Source organism: Pygocentrus nattereri, chromosome 18, assembly GCF_015220715.1.
Source record: "Pygocentrus nattereri isolate fPygNat1 chromosome 18, fPygNat1.pri, whole genome shotgun sequence".
NCBI classification, from domain to species: domain Eukaryota; kingdom Metazoa; phylum Chordata; class Actinopteri; order Characiformes; family Serrasalmidae; genus Pygocentrus; species Pygocentrus nattereri.
This window is the reverse complement of record NC_051228.1, coordinates 35,014,971-35,036,158: the sequence shown is the minus strand read 5'-3', so window position 1 is coordinate 35,036,158 and position 21,188 is coordinate 35,014,971. Positions and strand designations below refer to the sequence as shown.

General features: G+C 40.2%; 1 protein-coding gene across 2 annotated transcripts in view; it reads left to right on the top strand.

Annotated features, from left to right (window-relative positions):
* Nucleotides 1-21,188, top strand: part of hlcs (holocarboxylase synthetase (biotin-(proprionyl-CoA-carboxylase (ATP-hydrolysing)) ligase)) — a 51,594-nt gene that overhangs the window by 16,797 nt on the left and 13,609 nt on the right. For both annotated transcript variants that reach the window (XM_037547537.1, XM_017691382.2), the window contains one exon: nt 3,636-3,907. In XM_037547537.1, coding sequence (XP_037403434.1) covers nt 3,636-3,907 — 272 coding nt within the window. The remainder of the gene's footprint in view (nt 1-3,635; nt 3,908-21,188) is intronic.

The window sequence follows — 21,188 nt, the reverse complement described above, 5'->3', positions numbered from 1 at the left end:
AAAGATTCACTTAGCCTGCTTTAACAGAGTGCCTTCAGAGAATTATCTCACGCTATCATGCGCACAGGCCGATATGGACACACCCTAGAGACCTACAGTGCAGCACTGGAGCAGCCAGAAGAGAAAATGTAAAGGTGATAATGTGCGATTGTAATGCGTCGAGTGCCGCTAAGCTTTTATTCCATTCACCCAAAAGACTCTTGAAATGTATTTTTAAATCACTGGCGTTATTATTTTTGTCATTTGTGACCCAGAAGCCCATGATGGGAGATTGGATTGATTTGTTCTTTAAAGGGGAATCCCACCATTTATTTTTCTTTAACAATTGTGGAGAAACGTGCACACTTGCAGAGATTTCTTTACAGCGGTGGTGATCCAGGTGTCACGATTTCCACAACATAGATAAAGCCATTTTATTTGATATCCAAAGCCACAAGTGAATGTCTCTGGAGAGTTTATATGTCATGCTCATGGTAAAATACCGGTAAATCTGAAAATATAGGTTTTCTTTGAGCACTATTTTGTACCTCTCCACCATGAATGTGTTAAAAAATAGGTATTAGGTCAAAATCGTGCCTCAAAACTATGGGAAAACAATGTCTCTGACATCAACCAGCGTATACATTTCATACAATAACCTGTGAGTGAGCTTTTAGAGGCATTGAGCTCCTCAGACGTCGGGTTCCTATCACCACCATTGTAAATAATTCACACTAAGCTTTTATAGGAGGGTACGTATCACGTCAAACTGCTCTGAGTGATGTTATTTACCTCAGTCTACATGACTTCGTTTGCATCCGCCCCTATTTCTTTTTTGATTTCTTTTTATTACCATTTATTTATGGCTTCTGTGCGGCCTGTAGTTTCTTTGTCGTATAGTATTTGCACCCTTTAATCTCCTTTTCCGTTTGCATGATTTCAGCTCTGACGCAAAGTGCGGTCCTGCATTAGTCACATTAATATGCTTGCTTTGAATTTAAGATGTTTTACTCGACACACAGACCGTTTCCATGGCCACGACGCTGGGAAGTCACCCGATCTAATCATATGATTACAAATAGATTCAGAATAAAAGCCCTTCTCTTGATTAAGAGCACATTCCCTTAGGATGAGCAAGTATGTTTATCTTGTGCATTCTTCAAAAAATATGAGATTTTTTTTTTTTCTTCATGGATCCCCCAAAGCTACGGAAGTGTGTGATCGTGCTGATTAATTGAGTTTGATCAGAGAGCAGCGTTATAAGCAAACTGGGCCACTCGGGGTGGGTGGGTGGGTGGGTGGGTTTAGCTGTAACGCAGCCAGCACAGTCACTAATTGATTATCCATGCATGCTGATCACTTCATTCCATTAAAGACCCCCCGTGTTTTTGTATCTGTGTGCTTACAACAGGTCAGACACTGGGGCTGTAGATCGCCTGGGATCCAATAAAAGAAAACATGTGCACAAGATAATTGAACTTTTATTTGATTAAACTTTTATTTGACTTGAAGTTCTTTGCCGTGATGCTGCAAGTGATTCAGTTTGATTACTGATTACTGTAAAAGTTCAGCTCCTACAGTTTTTAACACTGTTAACTAAGACTAATCTAAAGCTCGAGTCAGGAACTGCAGCAGCTGCAACCAGCTAGTTTAAGTACGCTGAGAATGGTAAGTAGCTTAGTAATAATATGAAAGGCCAAATTTTGCAAGTTGACATCGATGAGTCAAAATATATCTGGTGTCCAAAGTTTGCTTCTTCAGTCTTGGAGATACGAGGCTAAATGCAGCTCACGTAATGGAGACTATAAGCATCATGCAAAGTGCAGGCCTGAATCATTACTTCCTCAATCTGTGTTGAGTTTAGGGCTGCAGCTAACGATCACTTCCATAATTATTTCTTTTCTTTGGATTTTTGATGAATGAAGAAAAGTACAGTTTTTAATTTGTCAGTAATTAACATTAAATGTACTCTTTCAATCTTCTGAATTGCATTTGCAGAAAATGGTCTTAAAGGTATCCAGAAAAAATAAAGCAGTACAGTTCACAGTATCATCTCACAGTGAGCCGTCTTTTGAGATATGAAGGATTTCATTCTAGAACACACATTTCATATCATGTGTGTTGTAAATCATTATAAGATATATTTTGTATGATGCGAGTGAGATTAATATCACCTTAATATAACAGTGTTTTGTATTATGTCATTTTAAAATGAAACTCTTTGTATGTAGTATGTTGTATATCTACCATAGTAGTCTGAGTACACACACACACACACACACACATATATATATTTATATATACATAAACACACATATACACATATGTATGTGTATATATATATATATATATATATATATATATATATATATATATATATACATATGACTGTTGTCAGAAGAAAACCTTGTGTCTCCAGTAGTAACTTTAAAGGAAAAAGAAAATGTAATGTAAAATGTAAATCAGTGGAACCAGACTCCACCCCCCCCAAGTCAAAGGTTTTTTTTTATACACACAAACACACACACACACACACACACACACACACACATATATATAATCACTTGTCAGAAGAAAACCTTGTATCTCCAATAGTAACTTTAAAGGAAAAGGGAAAAATACTTTTAATGTACGTCAGTTTTAACCAGACTTTTTTTCAAAGTAATTTTTGTTGAGTTTTAGGGTCTTAAACCCTAAATTTCAACTTCTGAATAATATCTACATTTTTTTTTCTGATTTTTGCATTTGATCTGTTTATGTTTTAAAATAAAGTTGAAAGATTTGGATTCATCATGAGTTTAATTTTAAAATAAAAAGAAAGGAATTCAGAAAATGCTGTCCTACGTTTTCATGTCACCAACAGTGAGTTTTAGTCCATAAGAGCCTTATTTTAGCAACACCCTGCATTTTAGAGCAGGAAGTGCGACTGCATCCCTGTCCCTCATGACCACATGGTGAGCAGTTAGAGCCCATTGTTTTGACATCAATATGTCCCAAAGTCTGAAAATCAGTGTGTAACATTAGGACCTGCCACTACACGAACACTTATTTTCTGCAGTTAAGTAAACATTTTTGTGTTTTATTGAAAAATGTTTGATTGTATGCCCAAACATGTATTTTACTAAAATATTTATTTTAATAATTAAGGGTTGTAGTCACTCAATGCAAAAGGATTTTAGTTTAAAATCCATTTCAGTTAAAAGGCTAAAATGTGTTTTCTCTTTGAAGCAGTTCATTTAAATGATCTGTAAATGTTAGATGGGAAGTGTATGTGACGTCAGGCCTTGTAATCAGTTACACGATTCAGATACAGCTATTTCTTTATTATTGACTGTATTAATTAAATCAATTTTTTTGTTGCAGCCCTAGTTGATTTAATCATTCTCAGACATACATCTCTTATGTGGTTTCTATCACTGTACGACATGCTGTTCTCTGTAAAAAAAAAAAAAAAAAAAAACGACTAAAGTATGTTGCAGTGCATGCCTTGGCTGATGGGATGGACTTCTTTAGGGGTTAGGGAAAAATTCTAAATTAAATTTAGAATTTGATCTTTTCAAGGTACCAACCAAAACACACACCTGTGAACATTTAACTCTGATCAGGTTCATTTAACACATGAGATTTTCGCACATGTTCTCTTTCCCCTCATTCAGGATCTGAAGAGTGCGTTCGTGCACTGGTTGCGGGGGCAGGTGGATGGAGAGGGTGTGCTGCACTCTCTGAAGACCAGGCTGAGAGTGGTGTGGGGCAGAGAAGAGCCAGCTGAGCTGGCTGAGGGAGAGCTGGCTCTGCACACTGAGGCTCCAGAGTTCCTCTCTGAACATTTCAGCATTCAGATGTACAGCCAGCACCTGCAGAGCCAGCGACTGGGCCGCACCCTGCTGTATGCTGATGTCACGCCAACCACCATGGACCTGCTGGAAGGGTAGGTAGTCTCTGTGTTCGGTGGTGCTTCTTGAGGGGTGGGGGGGGTGTACTGGTTCACGGTTCTTCATCAGATTCATGGTTATATACACTAGCTGTAACATACTCATCATCACCATCCACCAGCCTTTCAGCCATATCCTGAATTAACTTCCAAAGGGGCTGAGTTAGCAAGTTAGCTTGTTTTCCTTACCACGCAAGCCAGTACAGTTAACTGTAAAACTCGTCACTGATTTAATTCAGTTATTTGTTGATATTTCAGGTCATAAAAAGCCGGGCACTTACACATCCACCTATGCCTTCTGAGCTTCCTCCCAGAGATGTTGATTGATGGCTCTGATATGTTTGATTCATCCAATAACACTGAAAATCGTGGGAAAGGAAGGAAAGTAAGATCAGGACAGGGATGTGTAATGTGACTCCACACCTCATGTGTTTTCTTGAAACTCCGCATTTTATAGTCTGCTTGTTTGATAAGCTTTTGTGCTCTGCTGAAAGCAAGATGAGCAGTTCTGCTGCCATCTTGATGCATGTTTGTTTGGGCTGCAACCATGACAGCAGAGCTCTGGTTGGCCAGCCTTATTTTTAGTGCATCCATACGATTCCCCTGATCCAGCAGTACGTAACTGAGGAGCCCTTGAGCAAGGCACCTAACCCCCAACTGCTCCCCGGGTGCTGCGGTTAGGGCTGCCCACCGCTCCGGGCAAGTGTGCTCACTGCCCTCTAGTGTGTGTCTTCGCTAGTGTGTATGTGGTGTTTCACTGCAAGGATGGGTTGGATTGTGGAGGTGAAATTTCCCCACGGTGGGACTAATAAGGGTCACTTAATCTTAAAAAAGTTATGCAACGTCAAAGTCTGTCGGTTTGGGCCTCTAAAATTTGTATAGGAGAGGATGATTAGGAGAGCCACATTTGCAGGAAGTCTACTCATTTTCTGCTGATTTATCTCACAGGGTGTCCCTAAAATGCAACCAATACAATGGATGCAAATTCTCCTGTCTTAACGATGAAGACTTATATACTGTAGGCATGTGGCAAGGAGTCCACTTACATTTGTTTGTTTGTTTAGCTAGATAGTGAGTTTAGTGGGGCATGATGATTGGCTGGTAGGGCATTGCCCACCTAAATGACCTGCTGACACCAGACCACGTAAGCAAGTCATGCTGATTGGTCTGCCTACGCTTTCATTACTTCTTACCTACATTAGCCTCATAACTAGAGTGTAAAACTAAAGGAGCAAAACCTTTTTAAACACCCCCCATATCTTTGCTGAGTGCCTACTTTTGGGAAGTAGGGAAAATTGTGTAAGTTTTGTTTGTTGATTTAATTTTTTTTAACAAAATAATTCCTATGAACTCAACAGGAACGTGAGTATGATACATGGTGAATATGAGCCTGCAACCCAACAGTCGGTGCAGCAGGGGATTTGGCGGTGGTAGTCGTACCACCAGTGGTGGCCGAGGCGGTGACGGAGGCCACGGGGCTGAGATCTGTTGGGCCTGCAGGGGGGAATGGGGTTAAGGGGGGGGGTCGATCAGAGATCTGAGCTGGAACTAATTTAATGCATGAGTGAGCTCAGCGCAGTAGGGCCGGCCTTGGCCTAATGGAGCTCTTTGTCTGCCGCTCCCCTTCACACCAGGAACTTGCCAGTCAACAGGCGGGATCGCAGACACAGGTGGGAGCTATTAGAGCTGTCATAAAGTTTGAAAAATGGATTGTGGAGCGCAGCTGAAGTGATTGGAAGTGACAGTGTTGTCATTAGGGTTGTAGGAGTTAACGAAAAAAAAGTGAAGCAGTGGGAGGAAAAGAAACTACAGTTTGATTTCCCCCTCGCCTGATTATGAGAGTAATTTCCAGATGTCCCCTGTAACCATCTGATTAAGTGGTATTATTCTTCTCTTAAGAGTCTCACATAGATGGCCTCCTCATTGTGCCTTAAACGAGCTGTATCTGTTTTTATAGCATGTTATTGACGGAGAGAACGCAAGGGAGGAAAAAAATAGCTGTTCCTAAATCACTACTACGTCTGGACTGTGTGTTGCATACATAAATATATTTTTAATGCTGGCTTTTTTTATTCTGGCAGTAGAAAATTAGCAGACATAATTAGTAACATTATGATTTTAATGTATTGTGGATAGAAAACTACAGTTTACCTGGGAAGAAAGAAAGAAGAACTGTAGAAAGAAATCAGTGAGAGCGAGAGGCTTTGATCACGGAGGAGTTTGAACCACTTTAACTAACTGTATATAATTTATACACGCGCCCTGGTTGGAACATGCAGCCACTGTTGCTCTCACCGCATGTGAGTGATGAAATCACTCTATGGAAATCGCATGATTTCATGTTCAGGTTCATGTGAATGCTGAAATTGTTATTAAATTATTGGTAGTCATAAAGGCATCCTAATGGAGCTCATTTTGTTCACTCTTACAGCTAATGTTCAAAGCGAAGTTCACTGCTTTTTAAATAAAAATTTAATTTTAAATAAAAATCATTATTTTTTCATCAATTATTTTTTGTGATTAATCAGGAAACATTGATTATAATTTTTAGGGTCAGTGTTGGTTCTGATTGGGCTCGCTTTCATTGATTTTAAATATAAAAAATTTTAATCAGTTGCCTCTTTAAAAAACTTTTGAATTCAATTTAGTGCTATACAAAAATAAGCGCTAACTGGCTGTCTGCATTTCAGTCTAACTCGATCCTGTTATCCCAGGGATGATGTTTAAATCTTTTTGGGATACTTCAGGGATGGTTGTGTGTCCATAAACTTAACATTAAATGTCTGTGAGAAATCATCAACTTGCCAGCCATTCACACGCACCCTAAATATAGCAAAGTTTACTCCAGAAACTGTTTTAATTCACCTTAAAATTAGCATATTTTCTATCGTATTTCCAGCATTTTTCCCCAACAAAGCTTGAACGCAATCTGTATTTACAGAGTTTTTCATTTCATGAATGAAGTTAATTACAAGGAATAAAAGTATTTCAGAACAGTACAAACATTTTACAAAAAGTTTTACATTACAAAACTTTTAAAACATTGCAACATTTCTAGTTTAAGTGCTTTCGGTACACAAATTCGCATAGATGGTATTTACGGACCATATATGTGTTTCTATGCATTGTGTGTCTGTAAGTGGGTGTGCATGTATTCTGTGTATTGCTGTCTGACATTTGTCGTTGTTGGGAATCCATAATAGAGTAGATCAAAAATTCTAAATAAAACGCAAAGCAGTTTAATGAATCACTTTGGGATGGCCAACAAAATATCTTTAAGACAAGCTTTTAGCACAATGAGTCATAAAAAATGACACTACGACTATTAATATACGACGATTAATATGATGTCAGCCCACCCTTTGCAGCTGTAACAGCTTCAACTCTTCTCTGAAGGCTTTCCACAAGGGTTAGGGGTGAGTTTATGGGAATTTTTGACCGTTCTTCCAGAAGCACATTTGTGAGATCAGACACTGATGTTGGATGAGAAGGCCTGGCTCACAGTCTCCACTCTAATTCATCCCAAAGGTGTTCTATGGGGTTGAGGTCAGGACTCTGTGCAGACCAGTCAAGTTCTTCCACACCAAACTGGCTCATCCACGTCTTTATGGACCTGCTTTGTGCACTGGAGCGCAGTCATGTTGGAACAGGAAGGGGCCGTCCCCAAACTCTTCCCACAAAGTTGGGAGCATGAAATTGTCCAAAATCTCTTGGTGCTGAAGCTTTAAGAGTTCCTTTCACTGGAACTAAGGGGCCGAGCCCAACTCCTGAAAACAACCCCACACCATGATCCCCCCTCCACCAAACTTTACACTCAGCACAATGCAGTCAGACAAGTACCGTCTCCTGGCAACCGCCAAACCCAGACTCGTCCATCGGATTGCCAGATGGAGAAGCGTGATTGCTCACTCCAGAGAACACGTCTCCACTGCTCTAGAGTCCAGTGGCGGTGCTTTACACCACTGCATTTGACAGTTGTGCTTGGTGCCGCAAGGCTTGGACGCAGCTGCTCGGCCATGGAAACCCATTCTATGAAGCTCTCTACGCTGTTCTTGAGCTGATCTGAAGGCCACATGAAGTTTAGAGGTCTGTAGTGAATGACTTTGCAGAAAGTTGGGCTCAGCATCCGCTGACCCCACTCTGTCATTTTACGTGTCCGACCACTTCATGGCTGAGGTGCTGTCATTCCCAATCGCTTCCACTTTGTTATAATCCCACTGACAGTCGACTGTGGAATATTTAGTAGTGAGGAAATTTTACAACTAGACTTGTTGCACAGGTGGCGTCTGATCACGGTACCATTTCACTGAGCTCCAGAGAGCGACCCATTCAATTAAATGATTTAGATGGGTGAGTAAATAATTTTGGCAATGTAGTGCATATGTACGTTTTTGGCTTCCAGCAAACCTGCGATGAGGTTTACAGATGTAGATGTGAAGATGTGAATAGTATGTAAGGCATTTCAGAGAGCTTAAACGAATGTTTCCGAAAGGCTGAGGAATATTGAGAGAAAATGTTTTTGTAACCACGTCGACCAGCCTGCTGAGTACTTGAACCTACATCTTGTATTGCTCTTCTTGTATTCTCCACTCTGGTCTTCTGATTGGTTCTGCCCCAGGGCCAATGACGGTCGCTCTGAAAGCTGTTTAGCTAAAGAAATTACAGGTGTTATGCTTGTATATTTGGTGTTTTGTGTCTATGGCCTCCCACAGCTCTGTGGAAGGGATCAGTTCCTAAAGTTTCTGGTTTTAGCTTTAGCGAAAGCCATTCTCCTGCTTTGGTTGGCAGAGCTGAAAGCGTGTGAGGTAGTTAGAGAGATATTCTGTAGTTCACAGAGATCATGTTCATGTTTAAGTGTTGCGTGGAGAAGAAATCTTGCCCTTCATTCTGAAGAGTTGATTTCGTTCTGGAACTAAAGCGAGAACTAAAGCAGTGCAGGCAGAGGGAGGAGGATCCGTAGCCGACTAAGCCAGTTTTTGACTTCATAAATTTGAACTGAAAAGAATAAAAAGTTATATTTATTTGTTTGTTCATTTTTTGATTATTCTTGTTCTTCATTTTAAAATAAATTTACTGACATGCTGCGGTTTATCATCAATAAATAAATGTTTTTTTTTTCTTGAGTATATGTTCTATAATCGTTTTTGATCATTTTTGTGTCCATTTTATATTTTTTCCTTTTTTTTTTTGCAATTGAACTAGTTTTTTAAGAGTCTTCAGCCTTAAAGGAACAACATAGCAGTCACCACCCATTCATGAAAAATTGTCCATCTCTCGGTCTCTCTGTCTGTCTCTCTGTCTCTCTGTCTGTCTGTCTCTCTCTTTCGGACCAGGCGTGGGGGGTAAAGAGGAGGCTATAGTGGGCAAAGTAATAAAGCGCTGCTGGCTTTGGCTCTGTGTGTAGCACAGGGTGAGCTGTGTGCTGCGGGTGAAGACCCTTATATTGACGACTGAGCAGAAAGAGGAGGGAGCTGTGTGAGTGGGGGGGTGGCATGGTGAGAGTCTTGTGTGTGTGAGAGAGAGAGAGGGAGAGGAGGGGGGTGGGGTGTGTTTGGTCAGAGTATTAGTGCTTTGTTTGACCAGCACAGACTAATAATAGGCAGTCTGAGAGACAGGCCAGTGTTCTCACAAGGTCACAACTGGGACTGAATCCCAATGGCCCTCAGAGCACCACGGCCAGGACCCCTCACGGCAGGCCACAATACACACCCCTGCTTCTGCCCTGCGCTTATTAACACACTCACTAATGGGTTCTTCCAGGGGTGTAAAAACTCATGGATGCATTGTGAAGGTGGAGGTTTAATGCATCAGTTTTGGGGTTCTAATAATTAGGGATGTGCGATGGGAACGGGCAGATCGTTACTCCAAATACGCAATAAGCGTTCTGCCAATTCTGCTGTAATGGAATCAGAGTCAACCTTAAAAATTCATGATCAGTGCCTCATCTGTAGTAATTATTATTAGAATTTATTACAACGGATTTTTGACTGCTTTTACTTTGACCGAATATGACCACTCATTACACACACAAACACACACACATATATATACACACATAATAAATAATGTTCAGTAAAGTATGAATTACAAATAAAATTCAAACACAAAGATAAGAAAATGCTGTATATTGTCTGTAGGGTTAGTCACTACTGTATAAATAGTTCCTCTGAATTTTTTAATTTAGAAAATGTTGGATAAATTATTTAGTTGTGTCTAAAAAAAAAAAATTCAATCTGTCAAAGTGGCGATGAAACTTTTCAGTCTGCGCTGAATCATAATTCAGTCAAATCTTTGAGGACAGGGATTTACGCTCTTCTGTTTCTCAGGTTCAGCTGGCCTTCTTCAACCAGCAGCTGCGTTTCTGTCATTATAACCAAAGCTCATATTGTCTCGACTGAAGTGCACCAGTTTATTTATTGGCTTCTGGCCCTTTAATGTGTGAGGTGTAGAGAGAGCCCTTTTTCTGTTTGGATGCTGCTGTTGTAACGTTGAGGATGAGCCGATACGGATCCTATATCGATTCTTTAAAAACTATTACGCTTTAAAATGAACTTTTTTTCAGTTGGTGATGATCTGAAAATTGGCTCACATTTCACATTTGTACTAGCCCACAGGAAGAAAAGCACAGGTAACATCTGAACACACAGTGTGGCTGTGCTATTTCAGACTAGACTTGTAGTTCTTTTTCTCCTTAGATATCCAGTCCAGCATTTTCTGCTGATATCAGTGCTTGTCAGCTTAGTACCTGGTGTCAGCAGTGGTGGGCAATAATGAAGACAGACAGGCAGGCAGGCAGACAGACAGACACTGCATTGATACCAAAGGAAGGGTAGCAGTCACAACACAGGACAGTTATAATAAGGGTGAAAAGAAGAATATATACACAAAAAAAACTATCTACAGGCATATATACAAATAGGAATATACAAAAACCTGCAATAAGATCTGTAACCTGAGATAAAAAGGGCAGTGCAATAATGAAGGAGTACAAAGAGGTGCAGGTGCCAGTGTATACTGGCCATCCTGAATAAATATGTGCATATATTGGTACTGAAATAAAGTGTCCAGATGTGCAAGATGCACGATAAGGTGTGCAGAAAGTGCAGTAATGTATGAAGTACTATATGACTAAAATGCATGTACTGTAACTGTACTTCAGCACTTTTTTCAGGTACTGTCGCACATCTGTACTTCCATTTTCATCTTCTTCTTTTACTCCACTACTTTCTGTGATAAGGTAAAGCTAGATTTTATCTAAATGGATAGCTTATGTATACAGCATTGTATAGCATGGCAAGGCAATTCAGTGTTTTTTTACATAAATATAATCAAGAATAACAACAAGACAAAGTGCCTTAGAATGGAAAACACGAAAAAGAAATGTAAAAATGTAAAACAAAGTACATAAAAGCAAAACAAACAAATAAATAAATCAACTAAAAATAATGATAAAGGGTGCAAGTGTTAATAAAAAGTAGTTTAGCAAAGGTACAGTGTTAATTTAATAAGAGTGAAGTTATAGGCACATGGGGAACAAAGTTTTTTGTTTTTTTACAATTGCTACATATGTGACACGTCTAAAGTTGATTGCTAGACATTTAATCTTTTCTGTAACTACATGGAAGCCAGTTTAAAGCTTTTAGTAACAATAATAATGTGCTCTGTTAACCGGGCCCTGGTTAAAACTCTTGCAGCGGTGTTCAAATGAGCTGTAGCTGTTTAACGGTCTACTTTGGAAGTCCATTAAAGAGACCATTACACAGATCCACACTGCTGGAGATAAAGGCATGGATGAGCTTCTCGAGGTCTTGTAGGAACACCAAACCTTTGAATGAGGATATATTTTTAAGATGGTAGAAGGCTGTGTTGGTGATTGCTTTAATATGGCTAGAAAAAGTGAGATTATTTTAGACTCAGTCGTTTTAAAATTTTAAAATATATATATTTAATATAACATATCGCTGCTGTCGGAGCAAAACCTCGTATCTCCATTTTTGTCGTTTTTCAGGTTTTCACATAATTTGAAAGGGAACTTGTGCCTTTATATTGTCTGTAAATTTCATGATGAACGGACTGATAGAAATGACCCAAAATGACTTGGAAAATATTCTGGTTCCATTGACTTGCATTAAAAGTAGAGTAGGTTTTTACCTTCTCCTGTAAAGTTCACATTTTGGAGATGGGAGGTTTTGATCTGACAGCAGTGATAGGAAACACATAAAACAATCATAGAACACCATTCACTAAATTCTGCCCTAAGTACTGAATTTCCAGCCATGGCTTAGCAGCTGTAACTAGGCCTAGATTTAAAGAAAATGCTGCAACATTGTGTTGTTTATTATCAAACCAGAGTTTTACCCATTTCCTGAAGTCGACACACAAGAGGTGAATGTAGTCTTGTTAGAATATCTCTAGAAACTAAGACCAAGTCCACACACACACACACACACACACACACACACACACACACACACACACACACACACACACACGTGTTATAAATAGAGCCTTTATTCTTTTACATCAGTTATATTTTATCGGGGGTTTCTTTACTTTCGCTCAAGTCCTGGATTTAGTGGATCTAGTGAGGTGTTTATGCATTAAGCATGCTGCATGAACACATAAATGCACACCAATTTAATGATACTTTTCCTGTTCTGGTAAATTTGATACTCATGCCTAAAGGTCTTTACTTTTCTATGTGTGTAACACGCACTCCGTTTCTTTCCACTACTCAGAAAGTAACGTAAAGAAAATGTTTTCCGTTCACCTGAAGCTGTATCGAGTTTAACGTCACTCACCGAATTTCATTTTAAACTCTCCTCATGCCGGAGATTTGAGATATTATAATCACATAACGGCACATAATGATTTATTTCCTCTGCAAATTATTCTTTTCTTGGCTTTTAAAGCAGCGCAGATTATGCAAGCTCCTCACGCAAGGTTGCTGTGTTGGCTGCATGCGTATCGGTGTTGGAAGCATAAACAGGGCAGTCAAACACCTTCCTCCTCCTCCTCCTCCTCATCCTCCTCCTTATCCAGAGTAATTAACACACACATACACCCAGACGCATGCTGCAAACTGAGGCATCGCTGTGGACCCTCGTAGCTGCAATCAGCGCTTGTTTTAACAACGAATCCCAAATCCAAACGGACACCGCGCAGAATTAGACTCCGTTTCCTGTGAAAAACACCAATGCTGTGTTAGAAGTGAGGAGGGGGAGAAAAAAAAAGGAAAAGGATCACCGTTACTAAAGCAGCAGGTTTGTACATAAAGCAAAAGTGGTCCAATTGACCTTGCATGCTCTAGGGCCAATTATCTGAAATTGTAAGCAGATGCTATGAGCCCTTATTTCATATTCTTGGACCATCTGGCGCTGTGGCGCAGGCATAGAGTTTACATGTCCACAGAGCAGAGGAGTAGAGCAGAGGCCGGGGTCAGGCAGAGAGAAGAAGATTTTTTTCATCACAGTCATATCAAAACCTCCAGAAACGTACATTTTTTACACCATTTGAAAATACGTGCTGTCCTTTGTGTTGTGAACATTTTGTGATAAACGGACCAATAGAAATGGCCCCAAATGACTTGGAATAAAGTCATATTAAGATAGATTGAAGTTGTTTTGTGATCCTCTGATTAAAAGTTACGAGATCAGAAACATTTTCTGATTTGTGACGATTTTTCACTTTATGAAATTCAGTTTTTCCCCTCTTATAAGTTGCTCGGTGGTAATGGCATGACAGATTGCAATACACCGCAGGAAGCACTGGGGGCGATATGGCTTTTGTTGCACCACCCAAGAAGAAGTTGCTCACGGCAAAGAGAGCAGACTTCACCGAAGACTTCACCCCTGGTCAAATGTTTTGCTGAGTTTCTAAGTGAAAATAAGTTAACGCCTCCTCTACAGAGAACGCTTAAATTTGGCGTTTTCGGGGTTAAATATTTTGCCGGTGGAAATAAACATAAAACATATGTGCCATTTTCCCCAGTATGTTAAAATGTGCAGAGGTGTGTCTCTGTAGATGGTGTGTAACTTCTTTTCGCTTTGAAAATCAACAAAACAGGTCATTTGTTTGTGCCCAAACTCTTGTATACTACAGAAGTTTAAGTAATTCATTAAAATAGTGTTGGACGAATTATATTAGAATCATATCGGTATTGAGAGATATTTGTAAAAAAAAAAAAAAAAGATTGGCATGGGAAAGGTGTTTAGATTTGACCGATATTTTTAATGGATATATAAATATGTATTTGTTGTTCTCTGGTGATGCTGGGCTGCTGTGCTGGAAACCTGCATTTAATTCATTTTACTGCATTAATACCTCAAGAAATAAGCGTGATGTTTCTCTGAAATATCATTTTCTACATTTTCTTTTTCAGCTTCCGCTGATACGTACGTCATGCCCCGGCCTCAGTTTCGCTAGCAGTGCGTCTCTGTAATTTCCTTACTTTTCTTTACAAGAGGTGTTTACACCGAGTGATCTTAAGATAAAACAAGGAGCGTCTAGTATATTGGTGTTGTTAATAAATATGTATAGTGAAATAAAATAGTGTGTATAAAAGATAAATAAGATGCTGAAGTTAGACCTGGTTTAAAATTTCACTGCTTATCAGTGCTTTTAATTTTGGGTGCTGCTTGTTCTTTATCGCTTTAGGCTCAGCTGAAGGCATTTCTGGAGGCGTAAGCTTTCACGAGAGAGAGAATCGGTCCTGCTTGATTCAGTAATGGAGGACAGTTCCGATTGATCAGCTTCAAGCTGCTGTTTGAAAATGATAATTTGCGCTCCTCTTCAGGAAACAGGATTATTCCAATTAATCACATTTCCAGATTAGAGCTCTTCTATTGATCATCACATTTATGCCAGCCGCTGATCAATACTAATATGCTTATGCTAATAGAAGAAAATCCACTTGTAAAGATGCGCATTGATGCCAGCAATCGGCTATAACGTGTCCTTTCTCTGCGGTTTGCTGCTCGTCGCTGCAGAAGTGTGCTTGTAATCCATAAAAAAGGTTTCATAACATTTCATATTTTTTTTGTTTTAGTTAAGGGATAGTGGCTAGATAATCATAGGCAAAGGCTTGGGCGCCCCTGGTCAAATGAGTGTTGATGTTCTAAGTGAAAATAAGTGAACAGATCCTCTGCAGAGAGTGCACGTCTGCACGTTTTAATGCACAATTATTCTTTTTGCTGAATCTTAACATTTTGGGAAAGAATTAGAACGTGCAAAGGTTGTGGCATGTTTTAGTTTTCTATATTGTTTCCAAATATTTTAACCTTTTCGACTCCTTGGAGCCACCGGTGGTTCCAAAACACACTTGGTCATGTTCTCCATAACGTTCATATTCCATAAGCTCCATTCAGAAGCTGGACGTCGTGTGAGGCTGTAGCTCTTCCCTCCAGTCTAATAGACGGTGATGTCATTTTAAACCCTTATAATAAAAGAAGCTGAACTTTGTTTTTCTACTGAAAGTCGACCCGTTTTTCCCCAAATCTGGGCTCTAAACTATAAACAGACGGCGTCTCTTCAGTGATCTGCTCTGGAAACATCACTTTTAGAAAATAACAAAAAGAGCGTCTGAGATTTTTGGCTTTCAGCAGTAAATTGTAAATATTTAGCGATATGTGTGATCATAAAATGCTTTGTCAGTTAATTTAATAAAAATGTATTAATACATTTCTTTCATGCAGTTACTGAATAATTTGCCTTATGATTTGGTCACGTAAATTCAGATGGAAAAACCAAAATATACGCTGGTGAATAAGAGGACTCAGCAAATCAATAGAAATGACAGACTAAAATGAGCAGAATAATGTCATATTCAAGCTTGCTGTAGAGGATGTGTTAACTTATTTTCACCTGAAAACTCAACAAAGCATGTCGTTTGAGTCTGGGGTATAAAAAACGTTTGCATATGATTAAAATAGTAAAAAAAAGCCGTTGAGGTCTTCACGTCCAGTAGGTTAACTGTGACTCTTCACTTACCGTCTCTTATAAGCCAGTCCTTGACGTGCCCATTTAATTCAAGATAATCGACATTATTCTCTTGATACGTGACGTTTTGGCTCGTTGTTGCTACATTAAGCTTAAAGTTAAGAACCTTTTTATACCCCTTTTAAATCTACCGCTTTGGAGTTGCAAGGTTTTGTAATGACAGCGACAAATAGATGCAGCTCTAGTGTTCTGCTGGACTTCTGCAGAGAGGCCATGACCTGCCCTGTGCTGTCTGACAGTCTGAACATCTTCATCTGAGCTTTCTGATATGGAGTGGAGACTAAAGGCAGTTTTAGCAGGGTGTTAGGGTAGAGACCTGACCAGCCAAATCCTGCTTTTGTGTGTGTGTGTTTGTCTCTGATCTCTCTGATGGTGGCCGTGTGTTCTCTGACCCCCTCCCACCCCTCCTTCGGTCTCTGAGTAAGTGACCCTTTAGGCTCAGCAGCCTGTGATCTGCATTCTCACAGGCACAGAAGGAGATCTCTGCAGTGAAAGCTCTGTGTCTCTCCTCCTTGCCGTTCTCTCTCTTTCAGCCCTTTGTGTTTCTTTGTGGTGAGCGGGTTGTAATCAGTAGCACTACAATGATGCAGGCAGGAGAGGCTTCCACAGACCCCTGCCCTTCAGGAGGCCCGCCTGCTGCTCTTTCCCTGGTCAGCAGGGCAACCCTGCGGTCTCCCAAACATGCCAGACATAGCAGGGACCATGGTTTTTGGTCAGTAATGTTAATCATGGAAAAAAGTCAACATGTTTACTTCAAAAGCAGAGGCGAAATTCAGTAACGTCTAGTTGGAGAAAATTTCCTCAAGCAAAGGTCCAGAACATCATAATGTCTTGTACTGTGATTCAGTGCCATATGCTGTTTACTGAAGTAGCCTAGTAGTTATATCAACATCTTATACAGGCAACAACTGAATGTCAAATCAAATAAAGTACAATTCAGTCAGATTTCAACATTTCTTGTCAGTTTTCTCTATTTAGATCACATCATGTGAAATAACCTCCCTCTGACTCACTTTCTTCTCTGACTGCTGTTTCTCGCCTCGTCCCTCCCGTGTGTCTGTGTCACTCACTTGAGTCTCAGTGCTCATCATAATGCACAGATCTGATTGTAGCGTCACGTGTGATGTGTACAACGCATGCGCTTGGTCTGCGAGTCTCCCGGGCCGCTAAAGCTACTGTGAATGCTTGAAAAGTTACGCCAATTAAAACAGGACCACCTTGTCAAAATTAAACAATTCTCCATAGTTTATCAATAATAGGTCCAGGTCCGCATAGGACAGCATCTGGGTCCAGACTTGGCCTGTTAGTGACCTATGCTCTGTAATGTTATAATATTATGTGCAGTCATTGTGACAGATTGCAGTATGCTACAGGAATTGTAGGCGGCATTGTGGCCTCTGTTTTGCAGCCGCATAGAGAAGAAACCGCTTGTAGTTCAGATGGAACTTTGAATGGCGGTGGTGCCACGAAACAGCAGGTATAATCGTTCTACTAGTAGATAAAATGATTGTGGAAATACGTTGTTACAGCAAGTGTACTCTACTAATAGCATTTATCCAACCTGATAAATAGTCATTTACTTTGCCACCAAAAAATACAGAAATCATAAAAGAGAAGAGAAACATTGTCCAAATCAGATCTATGCTGGAATTAAAAAAAAAAAAAAAATCAAATATCTGCCAAAACTGATGTAATCTTCATGTATAAAAGGGTCCTTTGACTCCTTTTTAGAGCTTTATGAAAATTATTTATAAAAACTTTATAAAGAAGTTCTTTTCAAAACCAGCAACAACTGTGGAGGACTATGCATGCATGCAACTGGTTCCTTTAATGTTCGTGTTTCTATATAGAGCCTTTGCCTTTGCTAAAGAGTGCTTGGACTTTAGTGGAGACAAACTAGACTATTCCACTTCCGCTGTTCTGCTGTAGATTCTGACTAGTCTGGTTAGTTTTTTGAAGGGTTGTCTTCAGGCCTTCTGAACTAACCCAGATTCCTGCTGTGTAGAGCGTTACATTTTCATAAAACATAAAGGCAAATCTGCTGATATTTCCATATGTGGTCACATGTCTAGAGCCTGTGTGGAGAGCGAGTTTGGGGGTTTGACATGCTGCTCGAATTTTGATCCACAGGACTTACACGGTACATTACACCTTAGCAATATGCCTTCAGAGTAGAATACATGCTGGGTTACATGGCCTCCCAGGCGTTTGATGTCCCAGGAAACATACAGTGAGAGTACACTGTAAAGCTTGTTATGGTCCTGATTCGGTAGGTTGGTTGGTTGGTTGGTTGGTTGATTTTTATTAGACAATTTCAAATAGCTTTAAAACAAACAGCACTTCTCGCACCTTAAGAACAGAAATAGTGGAGAGGTGTAGTCCAGTGTGGGCCATTTATTGATTTCCCTTTCAGTGCAGACTTTAATGTGAGCAAAGTGGCTCTGCCTACTGTGCTGAAGCAGGCAGGCCCTGTACCTTCTTGTCCACTAGTCTGGATACTTGGTAGTCAAGCAGCAGGTCAGATCGGGCAGCTGGGAGGGTCCCACAGAGCCAATGAGGATTAAAGCAGCACTTTTTTCCCCTCTCCTGCCAAGAGAAAGTGGCTGACTGGCTGCAACGGCAACGTTTGATACGTTGCTCTTGCAGCGAAACTTGCCCATTGTCAGCATCTAATTGCTAATTGTGGGCCTTTTATTTTCCTCCCTCCATCTCCCTTTTGTAGGGGTTATTGAGAATTTTTCTAATGCATTTTGGGTTCCTCAGCCACGGCTGCCCTCTGAGCTGCTCAGTGGATGTGCTTTCAAAATGAGATTAACTTCGGAGGAATGCATTAGACTGGCTGCTGCAAAGCTCGCAGACTTGAGCTGTGGCTTATTATAGATCACCCACTTCAGCCTCTCTCTCTCTCTCTCTCTCTCTCTCTCTCTCTCTCTCTGTCTCTCTCTCTCTCTCTCTCCCTCTCTCTCCCACCCTACACCCCCACAGCTCTTATTGACGGTGCCTCTTTGAGCCCATAAGAGCATTACTGTGTTTAGGAGAGAGATGTTTGGGCTGATCCGAGCCAGATCTCATATTTGTGTAGCAGAAATTAATTTGATGCTGCTTTGCATGCTAATCTGTCAAAGATTCATTTAAACCGGACAAAGACACAGAAAGAGAGAGATAAAGGGCGAGAGACACAGTCCTCTTACAGCGGCTTATTCCCGTTGCCACTTATTTCCAACACCATTGCTCGTTCTATATCATTATCTTTGTATAACCTCAAATTCTGAGTACACAGTTCATAATGCTGTCGTGTTTTTTTTATTTTTATTATTTTTTTAACGTAATGACAAAGAAGACAAACATTTTTTTACTAGCAACTGAATTTATAAATTTGGTAAAAAAAAGAGAGAAAACAAGGTAATAAAATATTTGCCTGTATTAGTAAAAAAGGTAAAAGATAAAAAAAAATTTAGCCCTGAAATAACTTTTGTCTCTTTTTTTCTTTTCTTTACTCTACATTGATACAATACAAGGCTCATGCTTTTCACACTTCTGACACCGATCTGTTCATACATTCAGTCATTCACGCAGAATTGCCAGCCTCTCACACACACACACACACGCGCACACACATCCAGCTGTATCATACACTCCCTTAGGTGTGCTCAATTTAGCCTCGGCACAAGTGCAGCGGTGCGGCAGGCTGAGAGGTCGCGGCTGCCTCTCCTCGCCCTGTTAGCTGCTGATGTTCTTATTAAAAGTTCATTTGTTTGGCTGAAGGAGTGCGGAGCGCCGTGTGGGCCTCGCATCCGCCCTCGCTGCTTCTTGATTTGTAAAGCAGCAGCGCTCGTCACGATCTGCCGCTCGGGGTTCTCTGGTGGTCCTGCCAAACAGTGCAAGCGCTCAATTATCCGCAGCGCTCGGGCTGCCTGCCTAACCGGCCTCCACCGCCTCGGGGTCAGGATCCTACCGGCTGCACCCCGCTCACAGGCACAGCAACCGGCTCTGTCTGTCTGACTGTCTGTCTGACTGACTGACTGACTGTTTGTCTTTCTTTGTCTGTATTCTGGCTCCGGTCTTGTGCTTTAGCGGGTTCTTTGATTTTTAAAGCGTTCGTTCAGACTGTGGATCGTTTGTCGCTCATTATTGCAATGCTAGCGATTACAGTACTGATGTTGTTTCTGTGGATGTTTTGATTAATCAAAGTATTTGTTTATTCCCACAGCAGATTTTGATATCATTTAGATTTCATAACTCTTAAAAATTAAACTTCATGTTGTACATCAATTTCTGTTTAACCACTCATAAAATGTGTTCTTCCATGTTGAGAGGGTTGAGTTGTAGTACAGAATTGGCAAAAACACATTTTAGTCGATTAACACACACACACACACACACACACACACACACACACACACACACGTGTGTGTTTTTATTTATTTTTTCACAATTCAATCTGAATATGTAACTTGGGTAACAGGGTCATATTCCTCACAGTATCACTGAAGATTGAATATGCCGAATATGTGGCTTGTGGAATATTCCAGCTGTTTCAGCTGTTCGTTTAACAGGGTTGACAATCTAGTGGAGCTCTAAATGATCACCTGTCACAAATGGCTCATGAAAGAGATGGTGTTTCAAGCGTATGTTATAATGGATTCACACATTAATGCAAGTTTTTTTATTACTGTAATGTGTAGTTACAGTGATCTGCCATAGGCAAAAGTGCTGTAAGTACATATTTGTTAATTGGTACTTCACCCAAATAACACAAGCCAGTCTTTAACCTTGACATTATTATTTCACCAGTGTGTTTTTTAATATAAAATACGTTACAAAGTAATTACAGTATCACTGCTGTCTGTATCTCCATTTTTATTGTTGTACATAATTTGAAAATGCCTGTTACCCTTTACATTGTATGTAAATTTCCTGAAAAATGGACCGAGAGAAACGCCCCAAAATGACCTGGAAAAAATTTGGGTTCCATTGACTTACATTAAAAGTAAAGCAGGTTTTTTCCTTCTCCTGTAAAGTTACCATTTTGGAGATACATGCTTTTGTTCTCAGCGATATCCATAAATATGCACACAATACTGGCCAATTTTGTTCTTATGGCGCAGTCCTGATATTTGTATTGTGCTTTTTTAGTGGCATAAATGATGATAAAACCGATGTCTTTCTTCCATTCTGCTCCACGTCTTTTACTAAGCACGCAAAACTGGAATCCTTTTCAGGAGTGCTGTAATGTTTTTATAGCGTTCCCCCTCGGCCCTCATCAGCTCTCGAAACCGGT